At 47.8% G+C, this 23,810-nt stretch overlaps 1 protein-coding gene across 2 annotated transcripts in view; it reads right to left on the bottom strand.

The window, feature by feature from the left end:
• Window positions 1-2,275: 2,275 nt before the first annotated feature.
• KIAA1549 (KIAA1549 ortholog) overlaps window positions 2,276-23,810 on the bottom strand; it is a 282,292-nt gene continuing 260,757 nt past the window's right edge. The window contains exons 37-40 of one of the 2 annotated variants that reach the window (XM_054560668.2): window positions 18,413-18,541; window positions 12,364-12,481; window positions 5,297-5,468; window positions 2,276-2,699 (exon numbers count right to left, since the gene is read on the bottom strand). In XM_054560668.2, the coding sequence (XP_054416643.1) occupies window positions 2,606-2,699; window positions 5,297-5,468; window positions 12,364-12,481; window positions 18,413-18,541 (513 nt within the window). In that variant the 3' untranslated portion in view covers window positions 2,276-2,605. The remainder of the gene's footprint in view (window positions 2,700-5,296; window positions 5,469-12,363; window positions 12,482-18,412; window positions 18,542-23,810) is intronic. The other variant, XM_054560669.2, reaches the window with a different exon arrangement.

A 23,810-nucleotide genomic window follows, 5' to 3' on the forward strand; every position in this document is an offset into this window, starting at 1 on the left:
ACAACGGAAAAAGGTGTTCGAGGAAGGAGGAAATGAGGAAATACAATATGCATGATCCTTCTCTGGGATTAGTTTGTGTAGCTCTATTGTTCAGCTTTGGCCTATAATTGTCAGTAGTAAATGGTATGGAATAATTTTTTTTTTTTTTTTTTTTTGAGATGGAGTCTTGCTCTGTCACCCAGGCTAGCGTGAGGTGACTTGATCTCAGGTCACTGCAACCTCCACCTCCTGGGTTCAAGCAATTCTCCTGCGTCAGCCTCCCAAGTAGCTAGGATTACAGGCACCTGCCACCACGCCCAGATAATTTTTTATTTTTAGTAGAGACGGGGTTTCAACATATTGGTCAGGCTGGTCTTGGATTCCCAACCTCAGGTATTCTACCCGCCTCAGCCTCCCAAAGTGCTGGGATTACAGGTGTGAGTCACTGTGCCCAGACTGGTATGGAATAATTTTGAGTAAAAACATCTTTTTTTTTTTTTTTGAGATGGAGTTTTGCTCTTTTGCCCAGGCTGGAGTGAAGTGGTGCGATCTCGGCTCACTGCAACTTCCACCCCGCAGCGTTCAAGCGATTCTCCTGCCTCAGCCTCCTGAGTAGCTGGAATTACAGGCACCTGCCACCAAGCCCAGCTAATTTTTGTATTTTTAGTAGAGACAGGGTTTGCCATGTTTGCCAGGCTGGTCTCAAACTCCTGACCTTGGGTGATCCACCCGCCTTGGCCTCCAAAATTCTAAGATTACAGGCGTGAGCCACTGCGCCTGGCCAAATAAAGACATCTTAAGGAAAAAGTGAATGACTCAGATGTTTATTTTCTCAAATACAATATTTAAAATATTGCAAGAAGACATCTGTTTAGCATTCTCCCCTCATTTGTCAATTATTTTATTATTTGAGAATTAATACCCCACACAAAGACAATATCACTTGCCAAAGTCCTTCCTCTGACGTGGTTAAGTTGTATCAAATCCACAGGCTGACATCCAAATAATACACAGCTTCATGCTTCAGGTGAGCCAAGAACAACCTTCCCATTGAACGCCTTGCAGGGGCTGATATCAAAGACAAGACTGAACTTCTTTCATTGGCATGGAGACCGCCGCGGGAGGTGCAGCCCTCAGCCTACTCCTCAGCTGTGCCATCCAGGATGTGTTTAAAGGAGAATGGAGAAAACTTGTAACCATCCCCAACATAGAACTTGTTCTGGAACTCAACCCTGTTGTTGCGGGCAGGGCGTGGGGTAAGAAATGGGAGATTGAAACACATCAGTTAGAGGCTGGAAGGTGGAAGGAAGGAGGAAGCAGAGCATTTGTAAAATCAAGCACAAAGTCAGCAGGGTTGGCCACGACAGGCACCCAGGCTGATGGCTGCCATGAGAATCCTGAGGATTTTTTTTTTTTTTTTTTTTTTGAGACAGAGTCTTGCTCCATCACCCAGGCTGGAGTGCAGTGTCGCAATCTTGGCTCACTGCAACCTCTGCCTCTCAGGTTCAAGAGATTCTCCTGCCTCAGCCTCCTGAGTAGCTGGGACTATAGGCATATACCACCATGCCTTGCTAATTTATGTGTGTGTGTGTGTGTGTGTGTGTGTGTGTGTGTGTGTGTATAATATATATATTATATATATGATATATATATATTTTTTGAGACAGAGTTTTGCCCTGGTGGTCCAGGCTGGAGTGCAATAGTGCGATCTCAGCTCACTGCAATCTCCACCTCCCAGGTTCAAGCGATTCTCCTGCCTCAGCCTCCCGAGTAGCTGGGATTACAGACGCTCACCACCACACCCAGCTAATTTTTGTATTTTTAGTAAACACCAGGTTTTGCCACGTTGGCCAGGCTGGTCTCGAACTCCTGACCTCAGGTTATCCACACACCTCGGCCTCCCAAAGTGCTGGGATTACAGGTGTGAGTCACTGTGCCCAGACTGGTATGGAATAATTTTGAGTAAAAACATCTTTTTTTTTTTTTTTGAGATGGAGTTTTGCTCTTTTGCCCAGGCTGGAGTGAAGTGGTGCGATCTCGGCTCACTGCAACTTCCACCCTGCAGCGTTCAAGCGATTCTCCTGCCTCAGCCTCCCGAGTAGCTGGAATTACAGGCACCTGCCACCAAGCCCAGCTAATTTTTGTATTTTTAGCAGAGACGGGGTTTCACCATGTTTGCCAGGCTGGTCTCAAACTCCTGAATTTGGGTGATCCACCCGCCTTGGCCTCCCAAAATACTAAGATTACAGGCGTGAACCACTGCACCTGGCCAAATAAAGACATCTTAAGGAAAAAGTGAATGACTCAGATGTTTATTTTCTCAAATACAATATTTAAAATATTGCAAGAAGACATCTGTTTAGCATTCTCCCCTCATTTGTCAATTATTTTATTATTTGAGAATTAATACCCCACACAAAGACAATATCACTTGCCAAAGTCCTTCCTCTGACGTGGTTAAGTCGTATCAAATCCACAGGCTGACATCCAAATAATACACAGCTTCATGCTTCAGGTGAGCCAAGAACAACCTTCCCATTGAACGCCTTGCAGGGGCTGATATCAAAGACAAGACTGAACTTCTTTCATTGGCATGGAGACCGCCGCAGGAGGTGCAGCCCTCAGCCTACTCCTCGGCTGTGCCATCCAGGATGTGTTTAAAGGAGAATGGAGAAAACTTGTAACCATCCCCAACATAGAACTTGTTCTGGAACTCAACCCTGTTGTTGCGGGGAGGGCGTGGGGTAAGAAATGGGAGATTGAAACACATCAGTTAGAGGCTGGAAGGTGGAAGGAAGGAGGAAGCAGAGCATTTGTAAAATCAAGCACAAAGTCAGCAGGGTTGGCCACGACAGGCGCCCAGGCTGATGGCTGCCATGAGAATCCTGAGAATTTTTTTTTTTTTTTTTTTTTGAGACAGAGTCTTGCTCCATCACCCAGGCTGGAGTGCAGTGTCGCAATCTTGGCTCACTACAACCTCTGCCTCTCAGGTTCAAGAGATTCTCCTGCCTCAGCCTCCTGAGTAGCTGGGACTATAGGCATATACCACCATGCCTAGCTAATTTATGTGTGTGTGTGTGTGTGTGTGTGTGTGTGTGTGTGTGTGTAATATATATATTATATATATGATATATATATATTTTTTTGAGACAGAGTTTTGCCCTGGTGGTCCAGGCTGGAGTGCAATAGTGCGATCTCAGCTCACTGCAATCTCCACCTCCCAGGTTCAAGCGATTCTCCTGCTTCAGCCTCCCGAGTAGCTGGGATTACAGACGCCCACCACCACACCAAGCTAATTTTTGTATTTTTAGTAAACACCAGGTTTTGCCACGTTGGCCAGACTGGTCTCGAACTCCTGACCTCAGGTTATCCACACACCTCGGCCTCCCAAAGTGCTGGGATTACAGGTGTAAGCCACTGCACCCAGGCCATGAATCTGAGGATTTTTTAAGCCCTTCTCTCATCTGTCTCTTACCACCTTCCCCTTCCCCTCCCCTTCATTTCCTCCAGGCCTCTCTGCTTGTGGGCTCATGGCCACAGCCTAACAACTCTTCCCTCATGGAAGGAGCTTCCCCACCCCCATGACAAGCCAAGACTCCCTCACTGTGCAGCACTCTCTCATGTCATTTCCCTTTTCCAGCTAATTCTAAAATGTGGGACTCACATATTATAGAACGCAAAGACCCTTGACCTGTATTTTTGTAACTCACATAACTGATTTCATGTCAGATCATTTATGTTTTGTTTGTTTGTTTGTTTGTTTATTTATTTATTTATTTATTTTGAGATGGAGTCTCACTCTGTTGCCCAGGCTGGAGTGCAGTGGCTCCATCTCGGCTCACTGCAAGCTCTACCTCCCGGGTTCCAGCCATTCTCCTGCTTCAGCCCCTTGAGTAGCTGGGACTACAGGCGCCCACCACCACCCCAGCTAATTTTGTATTTTTAGTAGAGACGGGGTTTCTCCACGTTGGTCCGGTCGCAAACTTCCAACCTCAGGTGATCCGCCCGCCTTGGCCTCCCAAAGTGCTGGGATTACAGGCATGAGCCACCGTGCCCGGCCTCATTTATGTTTTATTAAGTTACGGAGTTCGGTTCATCTCCTCAATGACATGGAGGGGAATGACGTCATCATGGAGGCAGGGGATGCTGTGGCTCTCCTCATTTGGTACATGAAGTGTAAAGGCTTCTTTATGAATAGTGGCCATAAAGGGAGGAAGAAAACATCAGGGCAAGCTGGGTACGTTCTCTGCAGCTGAAGGGCATGCACTGCACACTCAGAATTCTTGGTTGAAATGTAACTTGGAAGACAACCAGAGGCCTAAACATGCTTCCATATTCGTCAACCTAACGACGGCTGATTGTCACTAGATACATCTGTGCATGTCCAGGGCTCCCGGTAAGCGTCTCCCTCCGGGTGGTACCCTCTTTCTCTTTCCACTTTTGAGACTTTCATAACTTGTTGGTATAACTCCTCTACTCAGCAACAAGAGCCAAACATCCCAGATTCACTGGGCGCAGTGGCTTATGCCTGTAATCCCAGCACTTTGGGAGGCTGAGGCAGATGAATCACTTGAGGCCAGGAGTTTGAGACCAGCCTGGCCAACATAGGGGAACCCCATCTCTACTAAAAATACAAAAATTAGTTGGGTGTGATGGTGCATGCCTGTAATCCCAGCACTTCAGGAGGCTGAGGCGGGTGAATCACTTGAGGCCAAGAGTTCAAGACCAGCCCAGCAAACATGGGGAAACCCTGTCTCTGGTAAAAATACAAAACTTAGCTGGGCATAGTGGCAGACGCCTGTAATCCCAGTTACTCAGGAGGCTGAGGCAGGAGAATCGTTTGAACCTGGTAGGTGGAGGTTGCAGTGAGCCAAGGTTACGCCACTGAACTCCAGCCTGGGCGACAGAGTGAGAGCCTGTCTCAAAAAAAAAAAAAGCCAAACATTCCAGATTTTCTAAGCATGTCTTCTCTGAGCCTATCTCAGATGCCACCTTGCCAATACTTGGAAGTGTCACTTGGGTTAAAGCCAATTGTAATAACAAGTGAACACTGATCACCTAAAAGGGAAGGAGTAAATGAGACCTAACACATATGAGTGTCTGAATGAGTATGAATGAATGTGTGTATATATATATATATATACACATATATTACATCATTTAATATGACACCAACAGATGACTAAACTAAGGCTCCAAAGAGGTATGTAAGCTGCTAAAGTCACACACAGCTCACGATCTGAACCCAGTTGGCTGGCCCCACAGCCCACTCCCTTTCCAACACCACGTCGAGCTTCCACGGGACAACCATCCTTACCAGTGCAGTCGCAGGGCGTGCAGGAAAGCAGAGAGGCCCTCCATGATCAGAAGGATGGCTACTGTCAGGACAGCAAATACGGCAAAAATAATAAAAACCCCGATGATTCCTCCCCAGCCTCGAATCTGAAGGCCGCTGTTCATCACCATAGTCCAGAGCACTTCAGACAGTTCTGCAAGGTACAAGAAACCACTGGGATTATCTTGTAAATGCAGATTGTTATTTATTGTATTTTGTCGTCTTTTTAATTAAAAAAATATATATTTTTTAAATAGAGACAGGGTCTCACTCTGTTGCCTAGGATGGTCTCCAACTCCTGGCCTGAAGCAATCCTCCTGTCTCAGCCTCCCAAAGTGCTGGGAAATCAGGTGTGAGCCACCACATCCAGCTCAGATTATTATTGTTTTATTATTATTTTTTGAGACAGGTTCTCACTGTGTCACCCAGGCTGGAATGCAGTAGTGCAATTACGGCTCATTGCAGCCTTGACCTCACGGGCTCCAGTGACCCTCAAGTGTGCTGCCACTGTCTGCTAATTTTTTTTTTTTTTTTTTTTTTTTGAGACAGAGTTTCGCTCTTGTCATCCAGTCTGGAGTGCAATGGCGTGATCTTGGCTCACTGCAACCTCCACCTCCCGAGTTCAAGCGATTCTCCTGCCTCAGCCTCCCGAGTAGCTGGGACTACAGGTGTATGCAACTACACCCAGCTAATTTTTGTATATTTAGTAGAGATGGGGTTTCACCATGTTGGCCAGGGTGGTCTCGATCTCTTGACCTCATAATCCACCTGCCTCGGCCTCCAAAGTGCTGGGATTACAGGTGCAAGCCACCGCGCCCAGCCACAGCCTCTTCTTTGACCAGGAAGTGGTTACATGAGTGTTTGCTTTACAAAAATCCATTAGGCTGAATATATATTTTATGCATTTTTCTAAACATGCTATATTTCAAAGTAAAAATGTTTTTAAAAAGATTAAAATTCTAACCATATTTCAAAAAATGTTTAGCTAATATTTATTCAGTCACTGCAATGTACAAGGGCACATGCCAGGTACTGAGCACATGAGGTGAGTTCAGCCTCACTCGGGAAAGTGGCTGTTTTCACTCTTTGGTGGTCACGGGTCCCCTCTGAAATCTGAAGAAAGTCATGAATCCTTTCCCCAGAAAAATGCACACAGAGACGCCCAACAACATCTTATACGTAGTTTCAGGGGATTTACAGAAAGCCTGAAGTTCAGCCACAGACTCCAAATTAAGAGCCAAGCCAGAGGAATTCAAAGCAGTTTACACATATTATCCCAGTAAGGCCCGCATCAACCCTATAAATTAGTTTCTATGATGCCCATCTTATAGATAAGGAAATTAAAGCTCTGGGAAGTTCAGGGACAAACGCCACACAGCCCCCTCTGGCCTGTTCCTATGACACATCACCCCCCCACCCCGCCACTTCCCTACCCCTTACCTCCTCAGCTGTTTCCCACACCCCCAGCTCTAAAGGTCTTTTCTACACATTTCTTACATGCCCATGGAGTCTCTCAAAGGCTGACAGTCAGGGAATGTTTTAAAAGGCCCCGAGGGGAGTGAAATCCAAGAGGAGGGGAGTGAAATCCAAGAGGAGGGAGGTCATGGATGGGTATCAGAAAAAACCCAGACTCGTAGCTGAGTTCCTGTCCCCAGCTAACTGCCCTACAAGGGCTCTCACTGTCCAAGCTATGCAAGTAAGGGTCCATGCTTAGGTGTCCCTGGCCACAGAGCACGTGTGAATGCTTCTTCCCTAGTTATCATGCCTAACAGCCTGGGACATGCACCTTGCAGGGAAATAGCATCATTACATCCTTGACTTGAGACTTGAAGGCCCCTGCTAAAAGGTCACAATGATGTGGCCCAGAGAGATACAGGCCTGCCACTTGCAAGTGGCTATCAGAACATGATCAAAGCAGAGACATGGAACGCAAGGAAGAGGACCCCTGTTTGCTTGCTGCCTCCCAAGTTCTGGTTTTCTGCCTGCTACAGTGATGCAGAGTCTTTCATCAATGGGAGCAGCTTCACCCCCATCTGGTTAGACCCGTAACTGAGATTTACAGCTTCACCCCCATCTGGTTAGACCCATACCTGAGATTTACAGTAGAAACTCCAGTGCTTAGCATTCGTGTGATCTTCATAGCTCAGGCTATGTTCGTTTCCTTGCACAAACTCACATACGCAGACTTTCACATGCACACAAATGCTTAGATGCACACACTCAGCCCTGCGTGTACCCGCAGCACAGACACCCACAAGCATGTCTTTACTCCTGTGCACTGATGTGCATTCATGTGAAGTGGCTATCCCAGGACTGTCACCCACTTTGTTCCTTTTTTTTTTTTTTCAAGACAGAGTTTCGCTCTGTCACCCAGGCTGGAGTGCAGTGGCGTGATCTTGGCTTACTGCAACTTCCAGCTCCCAGGTTCAAGTGATTCTCCTGCCTCACCCTCCCGAGTAGCTGGGATTACAGGCGTGTGCCACCACACCCAGCTAATTTTGTATTTTTAGTAGAGACGGGGTTTCACCATGTTGGCCAGGCTGGTCTCGAACTCCTGGCCTCAGGTGATCCACCCAACTTGGCCTCCCAAAATGCTGGGATTATAGGCGTGAGCCACCACACCCGGCCCCACTTTGTTTCTTAAAGTGGATCTCAGCGCTTCAAGTCATCAGTGGTGCTAATGTTGGTCTTCAGCTCCAACCTCAGCAGTAGTTTGAAGGACTTGGGTCATACCAGGGATGGGTCTAAATAAGACAGGAGGAATTTTGGCCAGAGGACACCCCAACACATGTACACACCTCACTTCCCTACCCCTTAGGCTGTTGACCAGCCTGGCCAACATGGTGAAACGCCCTATCTACTAAAAAGATACCCCAACACATAGTGCCAAACTCTGGCCCAGGGACCTGAGATTTAGAGGGTAAGTTGTTACTGTAACAGAGTTTAGCCTGCCCTGACCAGTACAGGAGGCTAACTACTAGGACCACTGATGACAGCCCCGGCACACAAAGGTTAAATTTCTTGTGTAAGTTACTCAGCCAAAAGTGGTACAAAAGGAACCAGAATTTAAGTCAGTGTTTTAATTTTTTCCCCACTCTTCCACATTACCTCTTTAAGCAACTGTGTTAGTATGGAGTGGAAGCCACATCTAGCAGGGACTTCTAGAATGACCCAGTGGGTGAACCAGGGCAGGCGGCCATGAACCATATGGGTCAACATATTATATTAGATATAATATGAACCATATAATATGTTGACAGGTTATTAGGATTAGGATTAGGATTAGGATGTGGACATCTTTGGGGATGGGGGAACATATTTTTTCAGGCTACCATGCCCTTCTGCAAGGTGCTGACCTTTAAGAGAAGGCCTATCTTGATTATGAGCATTGCTGGGAGTCAGTTGGCTGCCTGCTGAGCTGACCCTCAGGAAATGCTCACCACCTTTGTGAATTCACAGCAGTCCAGGGTCAGTCAGGCCAGGCCCAGAAATACAATTCTTTCTTTCTTTCTTTCTCTTTCTTTCTTATCTATCTATCTATCTATCTATCTATCTATCTATCTATCTATCTAATCTATCTAATCTATCTATCTATCTATCTATCTATCTATCTATCTATCTATCTATCTAAAAGAGACAAGGTCTCACTATGTTGCCCAGGCTGATCTCACACTCCTGGCCTCAAGGGATCCTCTTGCCTCAGCCTCCCAAAGTGCTGAGATTTCAGGTATTGGAAATACAATTTTGATAAAGATCCGAGCCCCGGGGTTTCCTAACGTCAGGAATCCTGACTCACCAACTCACTTGTAAGCCCCATCTTGATCTCTGGGGCCTTCTCCAGTCTTGTTTCTTGTCAGTTTTCCTTAGTGCCCCACCAGCACTCCAGACCCATCCATTTCATATGCAGTGGCCCTGAGGAGTGCTTATTTTTTTTTTTTTATCCTGAGACAGGGTCTCCCTCTGTTGCCCAGGCTGGAGTGCAGTGGCGCTATCATGGCCTCGAACTCCCAGGCTCATTACCAGCACTGACTGCACGAAGTGCTGAGATCTACTCTAAGGAACAAGTGGGTGACAGTCCTGGGATAGCCACTTCACATGAATGCACAGCAGTGCACAGGAGTAAAGACATGTGGCTGGGCGCGGTGGCTCACGCCTGTGATTCCAGCAATTTGGGAGGCCAAGGCGGGCAGATCACGAGGTCAAGAGATTGAGACCATCCTGGCCAACATGGTGAAACCCCGTCTCTACTGAAAATACAAAAATTTTAAAAAATGTATTAGCTGGGTGTGGTGGTGCGCACCTGTAGTCCCAGCTACTCGGGAGGCTGAGGCAGAAGAATCGCTTGAACCAGTGAGCCAAGATCACGCCACTGCACTCCAGCCTGGTGACAGAGCAAGACTCTGTCTCAAAAAAAAAGACATGCTTGTGGGTGTCTGTGCTGCAGGCACTTGCAGGGCTGAGTGTGTGCATCTGAGCATTCGTGTGCACGTAAAAGTGTGTGTATGTGAGTTTGTGCAAGGAAACGAACACAGCTGAGTTGTGAAGATCACACAAATGCTGAGCACTGGAGTTTCTACTGTAAATGAATAATCACACACTTTACTACTTTCTTTTCTATCCATTCAGCACACATCTTGGCCTGGCTTCTCTGTTCTAGGCATTATGCTCAGTGCCAGGAATGCTAAGATAAAAGTCAGGGTCTTTGCTTTCAAGGAGCTCATAGTCCAGTAGGGAGACATGCTAATCAAGACAATTATAATTGAAGCTAGGTTAAGAGCATGCCCCAGAACCACAGGAAGGCATCTTCCAGACTGGGGGACTAGGAAGGAAGATTTCCAGCTGAGTTATGAAGGAGGAATTAAATACCAGGTGAGGAGAGAGTTAAAGAAGGGACTATTTCAGGCAAGGGGGCTGCAGGGGCAAACACACAGAGGGGCCCAGGAAGTACTGCATCTTCTGGAGACTCAATGTAGTTCTTCAGGCCAGGCGTGGTGGCTCACATCTGTAATCCCAGCACTTTGGGAGGCCAAGGCAGGAGGATTGTTTGAGCCCAGGAGTTCAAGACAAGCCGCCTGGGCAACATGGTGAAACCGTGTCTCTACCAAACAAACAAAAAACAAACAAAAAAATCGCCAAGTGTAGTGGTGTGTACCTATAGTCCCAGCTACTTGGGAGGCCGAGGCAGGAGAATTGCTTGAGCCCAAGAGTTTGAGGCCAGCCTAGGCAACAAGGCAAAACCCTGTCTCTACCAAAAAAATACAAAAATTGGCCCACGCGTGGTGGCATGCACCTGTGGTCCCAGCTACTTGGGAAGCTGAGGCGGTAGAATGACATGAGCCTGGGAGTTCGAGGCCATGATAGCGCCACTGCACTCCAGCCTGGGCAACAGAGGGAGACCCTGTCTCAGGATAAAAAAAAAAAAATAAGCACTCCTCAGGGCCACTGCATATGAAATGGATGGGTCTGGAGTGCTGGTGGGGCACTAAGGAAAACTGACAAGAAACAAGACTGGAGAAGGCCCCAGAGATCAAGATGGGGCTTACAAGTGAGTTGGTGAGTCAGGATTCCTGACGTTAGGAAACCCCGGGGCTCGGATCTTTATCAAAATTGTATTTCCAATGCCTGAAATCCCAGCACTTTGGGAGGCTGAGGCAAGAGGATCCCTTGAGGCCAGGAGTGTGAGATCAGCCTGGGCAACATAGTGAGACCTTGTCTCTTGATAGATAGATAGATAGATAGATAGATAGATAGATAGATAGATAGATAAAGATAGATTAGATAGATAGATAGACAGACAGACAGACAGATAGATAGATAGATAGATAGATAGATAAGAAAGAAAGAGAAAGAAAGAAAGAAAGAATTGTATTTCTGGGCCTGGCCTGACTGACCCTGGACTGCTGTGAATTCACAAAGGTGGTGAGCATTTCCTGAGGGTCAGCTCAGCAGGCAGCCAACTGACTCCCAGCAATGCTCATAATCAAGATAGGCCTTCTCTTAAAGGTCAGCACCTTGCAGAAGGGCATGGTAGCCTGAAAAAATATGTTCCCCCATCCCCAAAGATGTCCACATCCTAATCCTAATCCTAATCCTAATAACCTGTCAACATATTATATTACATAGCAACAGTGGCTTTGCAGATAAGATTAAGCTAAGAATCCTGAGAGAGGGGCGTTATTCCGGATTATCTGGATATGCCCAACGTCATCACTAGAGTCTTTGTAAGAGGAAGGCAGGAGAGTGACAGTGAGAGAAAAAGGAGATTTGATATTGGAAGCAGAGGTTGAAGTGATGCAAAGAGGAGCCACAAGCCACGGAATGCAGGCAGCCTCAAGAAGCTGGAAAGGGCAGGACACAGATTCTACCTGCAGCCTGCGGCAGGAGCACAGCTGCCCACACCCTGATTTTAGGACTCTGGCTTCAAAAACTGGAAGACACCAAATTTGTGTTGTTGGGTTTTTTGTTTTTTTGATTTTTTTTTTTTTTTTTTTTTTTTTTTTTTTTTTTGAGATGGAGTCTCACTCTGTAGCCCAGTGTGGAGTGCAGTGATGCGATCTCAGCTCACTGCAACCTCCGCCTTCCGGGTTCAAGCAATTCTCCTGCTTCAGTCTCCCAAGTAGCTGGAGTTACACGCGCCTGCCACCATGCCCAGCTAATTTTTGTACTTTCAGTAGAGACGGGCAGGCTCTTGGCCAGGCTGATCTTGAACTCCTGGGCTCAAGCAATTCACCCAAACTCTGCCTCCCAAAGCTCTGGGATTACAGGTGTGAGCCACTGCGCCCCGCCAAATTTGTGTTGTTTTAAGTCACGAGCGTTTGTGACAATTTGTTACAGCAGCAGTAGGAGACTATTAATACAGAAGGTGACCACCCCAGCAACATGCAGCCAGACCCACAGAAAAGGCACCTGTGCCTGGGAAAGAAGAGCCATTCTTTTGGCAAACATCCACAAATAGCTCAGAGAAGTCACCTTTACCTCCAAATACATTGCACCTATTTCCCAGGGTGTTGGGGAGAGCTGACTGTCCCCCTGATGGGCTGCTCACTCACGTGCATGAGCCAGGCTGAGGGCCCAGAGCCGCAGGTAGGAGGCTGTGTTTGAAATGCAGCCCAGGCAGTACTCGATGGTGTGGATGGCTTGGTGGACAAAGACGTCTCCAAAGTTGAACTGAAAGATGGAATTGTTTATTTTACTTCATTGAGAACTTTCTACACAACATTGATGCAAAGATGAATAAGACATGGGCTTTGCTGTTCAGACACTCTCAGTCTAACTAGGGGAAAAGAAATAGTAATAAACTTAGAGAAAGAATTATCAGCACAAAGTCGTATGTTATGTGTGTCTTAACGTTCCCCAGCAATAGCTGAAAAAAAGCTCAAAGACGACAACTGGGTGGTAAGGGGAGATGAGATTTGTGCTGTGCCAGGAAGCCTGGGTAGGGATGTGACTTGAAGGACAAGAAATTGTTCCTGAGGAGGAAAAGGATCCCCGGTTGGGGAAAAAAACAGGTAGCTGGGAATATCACCAAGTCAAGTTGGAAAGAAAAGAATTTGGCTGGAACTGGGAGCTTGTTTAGGTGAGGAATAGAAGACAGTGCTCCTGTGTGGAAGTTTCTAGAAAGGCAAGCTATGGGTAAAGTTGAAGAAACAACCATAGAGGCAGGTTATTCTGGTAACATCATGGTTTAGAGAAGGGACAGCCTTAAAGAAAAAAAAAAAAAAAAAAAAAAGGACAATTTGGTTATGAGCTCAGTAACACAGGAAAGAAGTAAATAACAGAACGAAGAAGACAGCCATGGCTCATTCTCCCCTCACGCTCTCTGATGTGACAGACAATTTTTTTGGCAGGGGACAGGGTCTTGCTCTGTCACTCAGGCTGGAATGCAGCAGCACAATCACAGCTCACTGCAGCCTTGACCTCCCAGGCCCAGGTGATCCTCCCATCTCAGCCTACTGAGTAGCTGGGACTACAGGCATGCATCACCATACCTGGCTAATTTTTGTATTTTTTGTAGAGACAGGGTTTCACCATGTTGCCCAGGCTGGTCTGGAACTCCTGGCCTCAAATAATCTGCCCGCCTCGGCCTCCCAAAGTGCTGGGATTACAGGTGTGAGCCACTGTGCCTGGCCATGGGGGACAACTGACTGGTGCTGTACAGGCCCTCAAGTTGCTCACAGCCTAGTCAGGAGAATATGTAGAAGGGTTCCCATGCCACATTCTGGGAAGCGCAATGACCAGGGCATGCAGTGGTATCGTAGGAACACAGAGAAGGCCCCTTACCCACTTGGGGCCAGGGCAGCCGGGGCTCTGAGGCTCCTAAGCCCGAGTAGCTGGAAGAATGACATTGACAGAGGTGGGCAGTTGGCTCTCCACATGCTGAGTTTCAGATGGCAGTGGGCCTTATCAGTAGACACTCTGAACATGGGAGCTCAGGTGGAACTAGGGGGGCCCTGAAGAAAAGCCCAGGCTGGAAATGGACTCCTGAGACTGCATCTGCAGGAGGATGGAGGAGATCAACAAGGGAAATATCAAGGAAAGAGGAGATCACGCCTGTGATCCCAGCACGTCGGGAGGCCAAGGCAGGTGGATCACAAGGTCAAGAGATCGAGACCACCCTGGCGAACATGGTGAAACCTCGTCTCTACTAAAAATTTAAAAATTAACTGGGTGTGGTGGCGTGCACCTGTAATCCCAGCTACTCAGGAGGCTGAGGCAGGAGAACCGCTTGAACCTGTGAGGTGGAGGTTGGAGTGAGCCAAGATCTTGCCACTGCACTCTAGCCTGGCAACAGAGTGAGACTCTGTCTAAAAAAAGAAAAAGAAAAGAAAGAGGAGCTCCCAGCCTTGGGAAACATCTTCATTCAGAGATAACAAAACAAGGCCGGGCACGGTGGCTCATGTCTGTAATCCCAGCACTTTGGGAGGCCAAGACAAGTGGGTCACTTGAAGTCAGGAGTTTGAGACCAGCCTGGCCAAGATGGTGAGACCCTACCTCTACTAAAAACAGAAAAATTAGACAGGCATGGTGGTGCATGCCTGTAGTCCCAGCTACTTGGGAGGCTGAAGCAGGAGAATTGCTTGAACCCGGGAGGCGGAGGTTGCAGTGAGCTGAGATCGTGCCACTGCACTCCAGTCTGGGTGACACAGTGAGACTCTGTTTCGAAAAAAAAAAAAAAGGGGGGGGGGAGATGAGATAACAAAACAAGAAACTGATGAAAAGAAAAGATCAAAGAAGCTAGAGCAGTCACGCTGCAGTCACGGATGTCTGCGGAGGGAGACGTCCAGGAAGGAATGGGGAGTGGGGTGCAGTCACGGATGTCTGGGAGGGAGACGTCCAGGAAGGAATGGGGAGATGCAGTCACGGATGTCTGCAGAGGGAGACGTCCAGGAAGGAAGGGGGAAGGGGTGCAGTCACGGATGTCTGCAGAGGGAGACGTCCAGGAAGGAATGGGGGGTGGTGTGCAGTCACGGATGTCTGCAGAGGGAGACGTCCAGGAAGGAATGGGGGGTGGGGTGCAGTCACGGATGTCTGGGAGGGAGACGTCCAGGAAGGAATGGGGAGGTGCAGTCACGGATGTCTGCGGAGGGAGACGTCCAGGAAGGAAGGGGGGGTATGGGGGTGGATGTGCAGTCACAGATGTCTGCGGAGGGAGACGTCCAGGAAGGCAGTGGGGGGTGCAGTCACAGATGTCTGCGGAGGGAGACGTCCAGGAAGGAAGGGGGAGGGGGTGCAGTCACAGATGTCTGCGGAGGGAGACGTCCAGGAAGGAAGGGGGAGGGGGTGCAGTCACGGATGTCTGCGGAGGGAGATGTCCAGGAAGGTGTTGGGGGTGTGTGTGTGTGTGCAGTCACGGATGTCTGCAGAGGGAGACGTCCAGTAAAGAATTGGGGGGGTTGCAGTCACGGATGTCTGCGGAGGGAGACGTCCAGGAAGGAATGGCGGTGCATTTACTGATGTCAGAGGTTATGGGGACAAGATAAAAATGAGAACCTCAATTTAGCAATGAAAGCAGCTGTGAGGAATTGAAGGGACAGGAATGGGCAGAGATGAAGTGAGCAGGTAGAGAGAGTTAAGGTAAAGAAGAACTACATAAGAAAGAATTCATCTTGGCCAGGTGTGGTAGCTCATGCCTGTAATCCCAGCACTTTGGAAAGCCGAGGCAGGAGGATCACTTGAGCCCAGGAGTTCAGAACCAACCCGAGCAACAAAGTGAGACCCCATCTCTACCAAAAATTCAAAAAATTAGCCAGGTGTGGTGGCATGCACCTGCGGTCCCAGCTACTCGGGAGGCTGAGGCAGGAGGATCGCTTGGGCTCAGGAGGTCAAGGCTGCTGTGAGCCATGATTGTGCCACTGCATACCAGCCTCAGCAATAGAACAAGACCCTGTCTCAAAATAGTAATTATAATAATCATAATTAACCTTACTGAACAGGACTGGCTTTGTCTTGGCTCCTGGGTGGTAACCTCTAAACCACTGGCATTTCCCACGTGAAAGGGTCTTTGTTATTCATGCTGGGCCCCTGGGACCACACCTGATCGTTTATGCGAATGCAGTGGTTCAAGTTGGGCACCTCATAGTTGAAGTGGGGTCTGGCCACACCAGAAAGACCAACCACATGCTTAGAGAGTTGGGACTTATCTGCAAGGTGGGAGAGAGCTGGGGACGCAGTGCAGCAACTGCTAGGGCTGCATCCACCAATCAATCATCAGTCAATCAATCAGTCAGTCCTGCCTGCATGAGGAAACTCCAGTAAAACTTTGGACTCTGAAGCTTGGGTGACCGGCCTGGGCTGGCGATTCTCTGCACATCTTGCCACACATCAATGTGGGGACAAATGTGTGTCCTCCAAGGACACAGCTCCTCATTTGGAACTCACTGTCCCAGATACTGCCCTATCCTCTCTGCCTTTCTCATTTAAATTCTTTTGCTACAAAAGCTGTAAGTGGACAGGCACAGTGGCTCACGCCTGTAATCTCAGCACTTTGGGAGGCCAAGGTGGGAAGATCACCTGAGGTCAGGAGTTAAAAGCCAGCCTGGCCAACAGGGTGAAATCCCATCTCTACAAAAACACACACAAAAAAATTAGCCGGGCATGGTGGTGGGTGCCCGTAATCCCAGCTACTCGGGAGGCTGAGGCGGGAGAATTGCTTGAACCTGGGAGGCAAAGGTTGCAGTTAGCTGAGATCGCACCATTGCACTCCAGCCTGGGCAATAGGGCAAGACTCTTGTCTCAAAAAAAAAAAAAAAAAAAAAACTGTCAGCATAGCACTTTCCGGAGTTCTGTGAGTCATTTTGGCCCCAAAGGACCCTAAGGGGTCCTGCGAATGTATAGTCAGCTTGCCTGAAGTGAGAATGGCCCTGGGAACCCCTAAAGTTGTGGCTGGGATCAGTCTTGGGCAGATGTGACAGTCAAGGACTGCACCCTTAACCTTGAGTTTGGCTAACCCTAGCGTGGAGAGAAGCAAGCAAGGAACTTGGAAGAGAAACAGGGGGAGGCACACATTTGCCTGGAGACGGGAGACCCATGCATGATTAGACCTGGGGGAAAGAGGTCCATGAATGGAGACTAAAGTTGCCCAAGCCAGGGCAGCCTGTTCATGTTGGAGGTGGCAGGTGGAAATTGTCTGGATATAGATTGAGGGCAGGAGGAGAAGAGATGAGGGAGGTTGCCCTGGACAGGCCAGGACTTGAGGAGTCAGAACATGCGTGGGTTGGATTCTAAAACATTCCAGCAGGTCTGACAGACTTGGTAATGTCAACAGCCACTACTGTGAATCACTCTGTACCTGGAATTTTCTTGGAAAGAATTTTCGCGATTGAGATTTTTCATTAATTCTAATTAATCAAGATTTTTTTTTTTTTTTCAGAGTCTTGCTCTGTCACCCAGGCTGGAGTGCAGTGGCACGATCTCATCTCACTGCAACCTCTGCCTCCCAGGTTCAAGTGATTCTCCTGCCTCAGCCTCCCCAGTAGCTGGGATTACATGTGCCCACCACCATGCCTGGCTAATTTTTGTATTTTTAGTAGAGACAGGGTTTCACCATACTGTCCAGGCTGGTGTTGAACTCCTAACCTCAAGTGATCCGCCCGCCTTGGCCTACCAAAGTGCTGGGATTACAGGTATGAGCCACCACACATGGCTATCAAGAGAAAACTTTTTAAAATAAGCAATTAACACCACAAATGGAGCCATTTATAGCATCTGTGGCCCTCATGGAAACCCAGTTCCCACTCCCAAATTAGAACAGAGCTCCGGTTAAAGCCTCTAGCCTGGGATTCACAAATGTGGCTGACTTCAGTGAACACATGGAACAGACAGCTGCTTTCATCTGGGAGGATGTGGCACGGGCTCCTGAGGGGCAGTGGCTGTCCTTGCACAGGCAGGGGCAGGGAGGGATGAGGGAACAAAAAAATTTATGAATTCACATGACAGGCAGATAACATTATAAAGAGATCATGGGGGCCAGGCACGGTGGCTCACGCCTGTAATCCCAGCACTCTGGGAGGCCGAGGCAGGCAGATCACCTGAGGTCAGGAGTTCAAGATCAGCCTGGCCAATATGGTGAAGCCCCATCTCTACTAAAAACACAAAAATTAACCGGGTGCAGTGGCGGGTGCCTGTAATCCCAGCTATTAGAGAGGCCGAGGCAGGAGAATCACTTGAGCCTGGGATACGGAGGTTGCAGTGAGCCGAAATTGGCTCACTCCAGCCTGGGCAACAGAGTGAGACTCTATCTCAAAAACAAACAAAAAAGATTATAGGGGCATGGTGCTGAGCCAAGGAGGCCTCAGTGACATGCAGGACCTTCTTGTTACTAGATCTGAGGCTGATATTCACCTGACACATTCAGATGCAGCAGTACTTGGACTAGAAATATTAAAATGTGCCCAGATTGGTTGCTAAATAGCTGTTCTGATCCTCTTAGACTAGCTAGTAGGTCCCCTTCCCTGAGACCTTCACAGCCTCCCAGGACTCAGCAGTGACAGGGCTACTGCCCCGTGGGGCCCTCCAGACCCGCCCAGCTCTACTGCTTATGTCCATTCTAGAATCTGTATAAACTAAGGAGTCTTCCTCAGGGGCTCTCGTCCCAGATACCTCTTCTCCATGGTCATCCAGAGCCCCGTGGGTATCTGCAGAAGTCCTCTGGCCAGAACTGCTGGAAGGGCTGGAGCTGTCACCTTCAATGTTCTCAGTGGCATCTTCTTGGATCCTGGATGCCTGCAGCTGACAACAAGCAGGGAAATGAGGAATGCGCTCAACTCACCCTAAGAATTCTAACACATATAAATATAAATAAAGGCTCTCCTCAAATACTACCTAGGTACGAGACACTGTTCTAAACACTACACTATCTCATTAAGCCCTCACAACAACCATTTTATATAAGCACAATTATCACCCTATTTTCTAGAGAAGTAAGCTGCAGTACAGAAAGGTTAAGAAATGTGCCCGGGAGGCACAGCTTGCAGTGAGCGGCATCGTGCCACTACACTCTAGCCTGGGCAACAAAGAGAGACTCCGTCTCAAAAAAAAATAATAAATAAAATAAAATAAAAATAAGAAAAGAAATGTGCCCGGCTGGGTGTGGTGACTCATGCCTGTAATCCCAGCACTTTGGGAGACAGAGGCTGGCAGATCACTTAAGGTCAGGAGTCCAAGACCAGCGTGGCCAACATGGTGAAAACCCATCTCTACTAAAAATACAAAAATTAGGCCAGGCACCGTGGCTCATGCCTGTAATCCTAGCAATTTGGGAGGCTGAGGTGGGTAGATCACCTGGGGTCAGGAGTTTGAGACCAGCCTGGCCAACATAGTGAAACACCGTCTCTACTAAAAATACAAAAAATAGCTGGGTGTGGTGGTGCACACCTGTAATCCCAGCTACCCAGGAGGCTGAGGCAGGAGAATCACTGGAACTCAGGAGGTGGAGGCTGCAGTGAGCCAAGATCACGCCACTGCACTCCAGCCTGGGCGACAGAGCGAGACTCCATCTCAAAAAAAGAAAAAAAAAATTAAAGGCCAGGCACAGTGGCTCATGCCTATAATCCCAGTGCTGTGGGAGGCCAAGTTGAGAGCATTGCCTGAGGCCAAGAGTTCAAGACCAGCCTGGGCAACATAGCAAGATTCCATCTCCATAAAAATACAAAAATTAGTCGGGCATGGTAGCACATGCCTGTAATCCCAGCTACTCGGGAGGCTGAGGAAGGAGAATCGCTTGAACCTGGGAGGCGGAGTCTGCAGTGAGCCAAGATTGTGCCACTGCACTCCAGCCTGGGGGACAGAGTGAGACTCTGTCTCAAAAAAAAAAAAAAGAAAGAAAGATATGTGCCCAAGATCATACAGCTGGCAAGGCTGGTAAGTGGCAGAGCCATGATTCAAACCCAGCTGCCTGACTCCAGTGCATATGCTTTTTCACCACAATGCTCCAGAATGTGCCAAATTATAGTCTTGACAGTAAAGCAATGCAAGTACAAAAGTACCTTTCCATTGTTAAAAGAAATACACATGGTCATAAATCATCAGTCGTACCTTCCATGTAGCCTTGTGAAATTAACTATAAAAATAGCTTAGGAAAAATTCAAGGAAAAAAAAATCTAGGCGTAGTCACCATTCAACTTGGTCTGGTTTTACCCCTAAGTGTGAATGGTATATTTCTTTCAAGTCACCATGAAGCTTAATGTCCCATGTCCAAAGTTTTTCTAGAATGATTTCACGGGAGGGGTATTGTAAATTAGGCATCAACGTATCTGGACCCTTCTTTCTTTCTTTTTATTTTTTTTCAGAAGGAATTTTGCTCCTTCGCCCACGCTGGAGTGAAGTGGTACAATCTCGGTTCACTGCAACCTCTGTCCCCCCAGTTCAAGAGATTCTCCAGCCTCAGCTCTTCTGAGTACCCGGGATTATAAGCACCCACCACCACACTCAGCTAATTTTTGTATTTTTAATAGAGACGGGGTTTCTCCATGTTGGCCAGGCTGATCTCGAACTCCTGACCTCAGGTGATCCACCTGCCTCGGCCTCCCAAAGTGCTAGGATTACAGGCGTGAGCCACCACACCCAGCCAGGGCCCTCCTTTCTTTAGCAGGTCTGCACTTAACATTTGCAGGGCTCTAGGCAAGAGCAAAGACGATAGTTCACATGCCATATGTTGAAATATTTAAAAGTTATACATCAAGCCAACAAATTCCTAAATAAAATATGTTCCATGTTTGAGCCTAGGAGTTCAAGATCAGCCTGAGCAACAAAGTGAGATCCCATCTCTCAAAAAAAAAAAAAAAATTTAGCCTGGCTGAGGGAGCACCTGTCCCAACTACATAGGAGGCTAGGACAGGAGGATCTCTTGAGCCTGGGATGTTGAGGCTGAAGTGAGCAGTGTTTGCGCCACTGCACTCCAGCCTGGGTGACCAAGCAAGACTCTGCCTCAAAAAAAAAAAAAAAAAAAAAAAAAAAAAAAAAAGTATGTGTGTAGGGGTTCTAGCTTAAAAAATAAATCTTTGTAAAAACTGGGAAGGCTGTGTTGAAATTCAGAATTCACGCCATGCCATGGCAGCATGGGAGCTGGCCCTGGACCAGGGAGCCCTCTTTTTTTCACCTTTGGCTTCATCCTATATCATGAGGGCCTTGTATGTGCACACAGACACCCTGACCCAAAATGTCTAAGTTCTGCTCACATTCCCTACAGACAGCTGCCCCTTGGCCACCCAGGGACTCGTGGTGTCCATGCCAGTGGCCTGGTCTGCCCTCAGGAGACTGAGGAACAAGGCCTCTGTAGGACCCAGAAGTGGGCTCAGGTCCATCTAGACAAGAGTCCAGGGTGCCTGGTGCCAAGAGCCAGCTTCTAGGTTAACCTTTCCCCAAGACCTTGTGGTTCTCTATCCCATGGGGAGGGACGTGGCTCAAGTTAACTTTATATTTGTCACCTCGAAATCCTATTTTCTCTCTCCTTCAACTTATAGAAGAAAATATCAAAGGAGAGATATATTATGGTTTCTCCATTTCCAACCCTAAACTCTACCCTTTTCTGCTCATTATTCTTGAATTAGTTAAAATGAACATGAATAATTTTGTAGAAGTGTGATACTGGACTTGTGAATCCTAGTGACTATCCTCCTTCCATATACTTACTTGCAGCCCTCTTACTAAAATCTCACAATGCTTAAGCTGGGTGGCGTATGAAATAAAACATACAGCAATCATTGTAAATTAGCTACTGGCAACTTTTTAAAAACACATGTGACTGGGCACAGTGGCTCACACTTACAATCCCAGCGCTTTGGGAGGCAAAGGCAGGAGGATCACTTGATCTCAGGAGTTCAAGACCAGCCTGGGCAACGTAGCAAGACCTCATCTCTACCAAAAAACTAAAAAATAGCTGGGCATTGTGGTGCAGGCCTGCAGTCCCAGCTACTCAGGAGGCTGAGGTGGGAGGATTGCCTGAGCCCAGGAGGTGAGTCAGCTATGATCCCACCACTGCACTCCAATCTGGGCAACAGAGCAAGACCCTATCTAAAAATACATATATAAAATAAATAAAAATTAAAACTCATGTGCCAAAAGATATATACAAGGATGTTTATAGTATCACCATTTGTAATTACTAACACTGCAATGTTGGATGAGAGAAGACAGATCCCAGAGAAGACATTCTGGATGATTTCATTTAAATACAGTTCAAGAATAGGCAAAATGAACGGACAGTCCTGGAGGTCAGCACAATATTTGCTCTTGGGGTAAGAGTGACAGGAAGAAGGCACAAAAAACTTTTTTTTTTTTTGAGATGGAGTCTGGCTCTTGTCGCCCAGGCTGGAGTGCAATGTCAGTGATCTCAGCTCACTGCTATCTCCACCTCTCAGGTTCAAGCGATTCTCCTGCTTCAGCCTTCCGAGTAGCTGGGATTATAAGGCACTCACCACCACGCCGGCTAATTTTTGTATTTTTAGTAGAGACGGGGTTTCACCATGTTGGCCAGGCTGGTCTCGAACTCCTGACCTCAGGCAATCCACCTGCCTCGGCCTCCCAGAGTGCTGGGATTACAGGCATGAGCCACTGTGCCCGGTCAGGACTCTCAGGTTCTAAGGATGACCCATTTCTCGATTTCAGTGCTGGTGACACGAATGTGTTCATGCTGTGATACTTCATGGATTGGTGCCTCATTATTCCTGCACTTGTCTGTAAGTTATATGTTTCAATAACATTTACCATAAAAAACGCACATGTTGAAATGAAGTTTTTTTTTTTTTTTTTGAGACAGATTCTCGTTCTGTCACCTGGGCTGGAGTGCAGTGGCGCAATTTTGGCTCACTGCAAGCTCCGCCTCCCGGGCTCATGCCATTCTCCTGCCTCAGCCTCCTGAGTCGCTGGGACTACAGGCACCTGCCACCATGCCCGGCTAATTTTGTGTATTTTTAGTCGAGACGGGGTTTCACCGTGTTAGCCAGGATGGTCTCGATCTCCTGACCTCGTGATCCACCCGCCTCGGCCTCCCAAAGTGCTGGAATTACAGGTGTGAGCCACCACACCCGGCCGAAGATTTTAAATAGAAACACACAGTTATTTCACTGTGACCTGAGATGTGGGAGTATGGGGGGACCTGGGTTCATAGCAGCAAGTCAGAAGGGGAAACAGAACGTGGGGGGCCTGGTGGCTGGCCCCAAGGGCTCTCAGAAGGAGATGTGTACTCACTGGCTGCCCACGGGGCATGTCACCAGGGCCACGCCACAGGCAGCCCTCTAGTGGAGAGGTTCCCAGGCCACATTCTGCAGGGACCCAGGTTGTAGAAGAGGCTAATAGACAGGACTCCTGTTCATACCACCTGAAGTCCATCAGAACAAATTGTTTATGTATTAGGTCTGTAGGATTTCATGAAGGAGAGGTGGAGAAGGGGCAAATAATGCCATTATAGGACCATCTCTTGAATGGAGGTGGTAATGTTTCCAATACGAAAAGGACCCTAAGCAGCCGCCTGAGGAAACAACCGACAGCAGTGCATCCCAAGGGCCAAGGGAACAGGCCTCCACACTGTCTTCAGGAGCTCCCATTACCGTCAGTTTCAGAGCTATCATCCATGAAGGCAGACTAGGAAAACCCTCTCTCCCTCCTTCCCTCTATTTGAGTCATATGGCGGCCAAAGGAGAAATCTACCACTTTGAGATCAGCAACTATTTAAAGAGCTTGTGTGGTACAAAGAGCAAGACAAGCTATTATTTTACAGTCCTGGAACTCAGGAGAGCCTGCAGTAACCTGGCTCTTGGCTTATGGACAGATTTAGTTCCTAGAAAAAAAAATTAAAATCACTTGAGGCCATGAGTTTGAGAGCAGCCTGGGCAGCATAGTGAGATCTTATCTCAAAAAAAAAAAAAAAAAAAAAAAAAAGCTGAGCCAGGCAGGGGGGCATGCCTGTTACTTGGGAGGCTGAGGCAGGAGGATGGCTTGAGCCCAGGAGTCAGAGGCTGCAGTGAGCTATGATTGCGCCGGTGAATAGCCACTGCACTCT

Source organism: Pongo abelii, chromosome 6, assembly GCF_028885655.2.
Source record: "Pongo abelii isolate AG06213 chromosome 6, NHGRI_mPonAbe1-v2.0_pri, whole genome shotgun sequence".
In the NCBI taxonomy this organism is placed as follows: Eukaryota; Metazoa; Chordata; class Mammalia; order Primates; family Hominidae; genus Pongo; species Pongo abelii.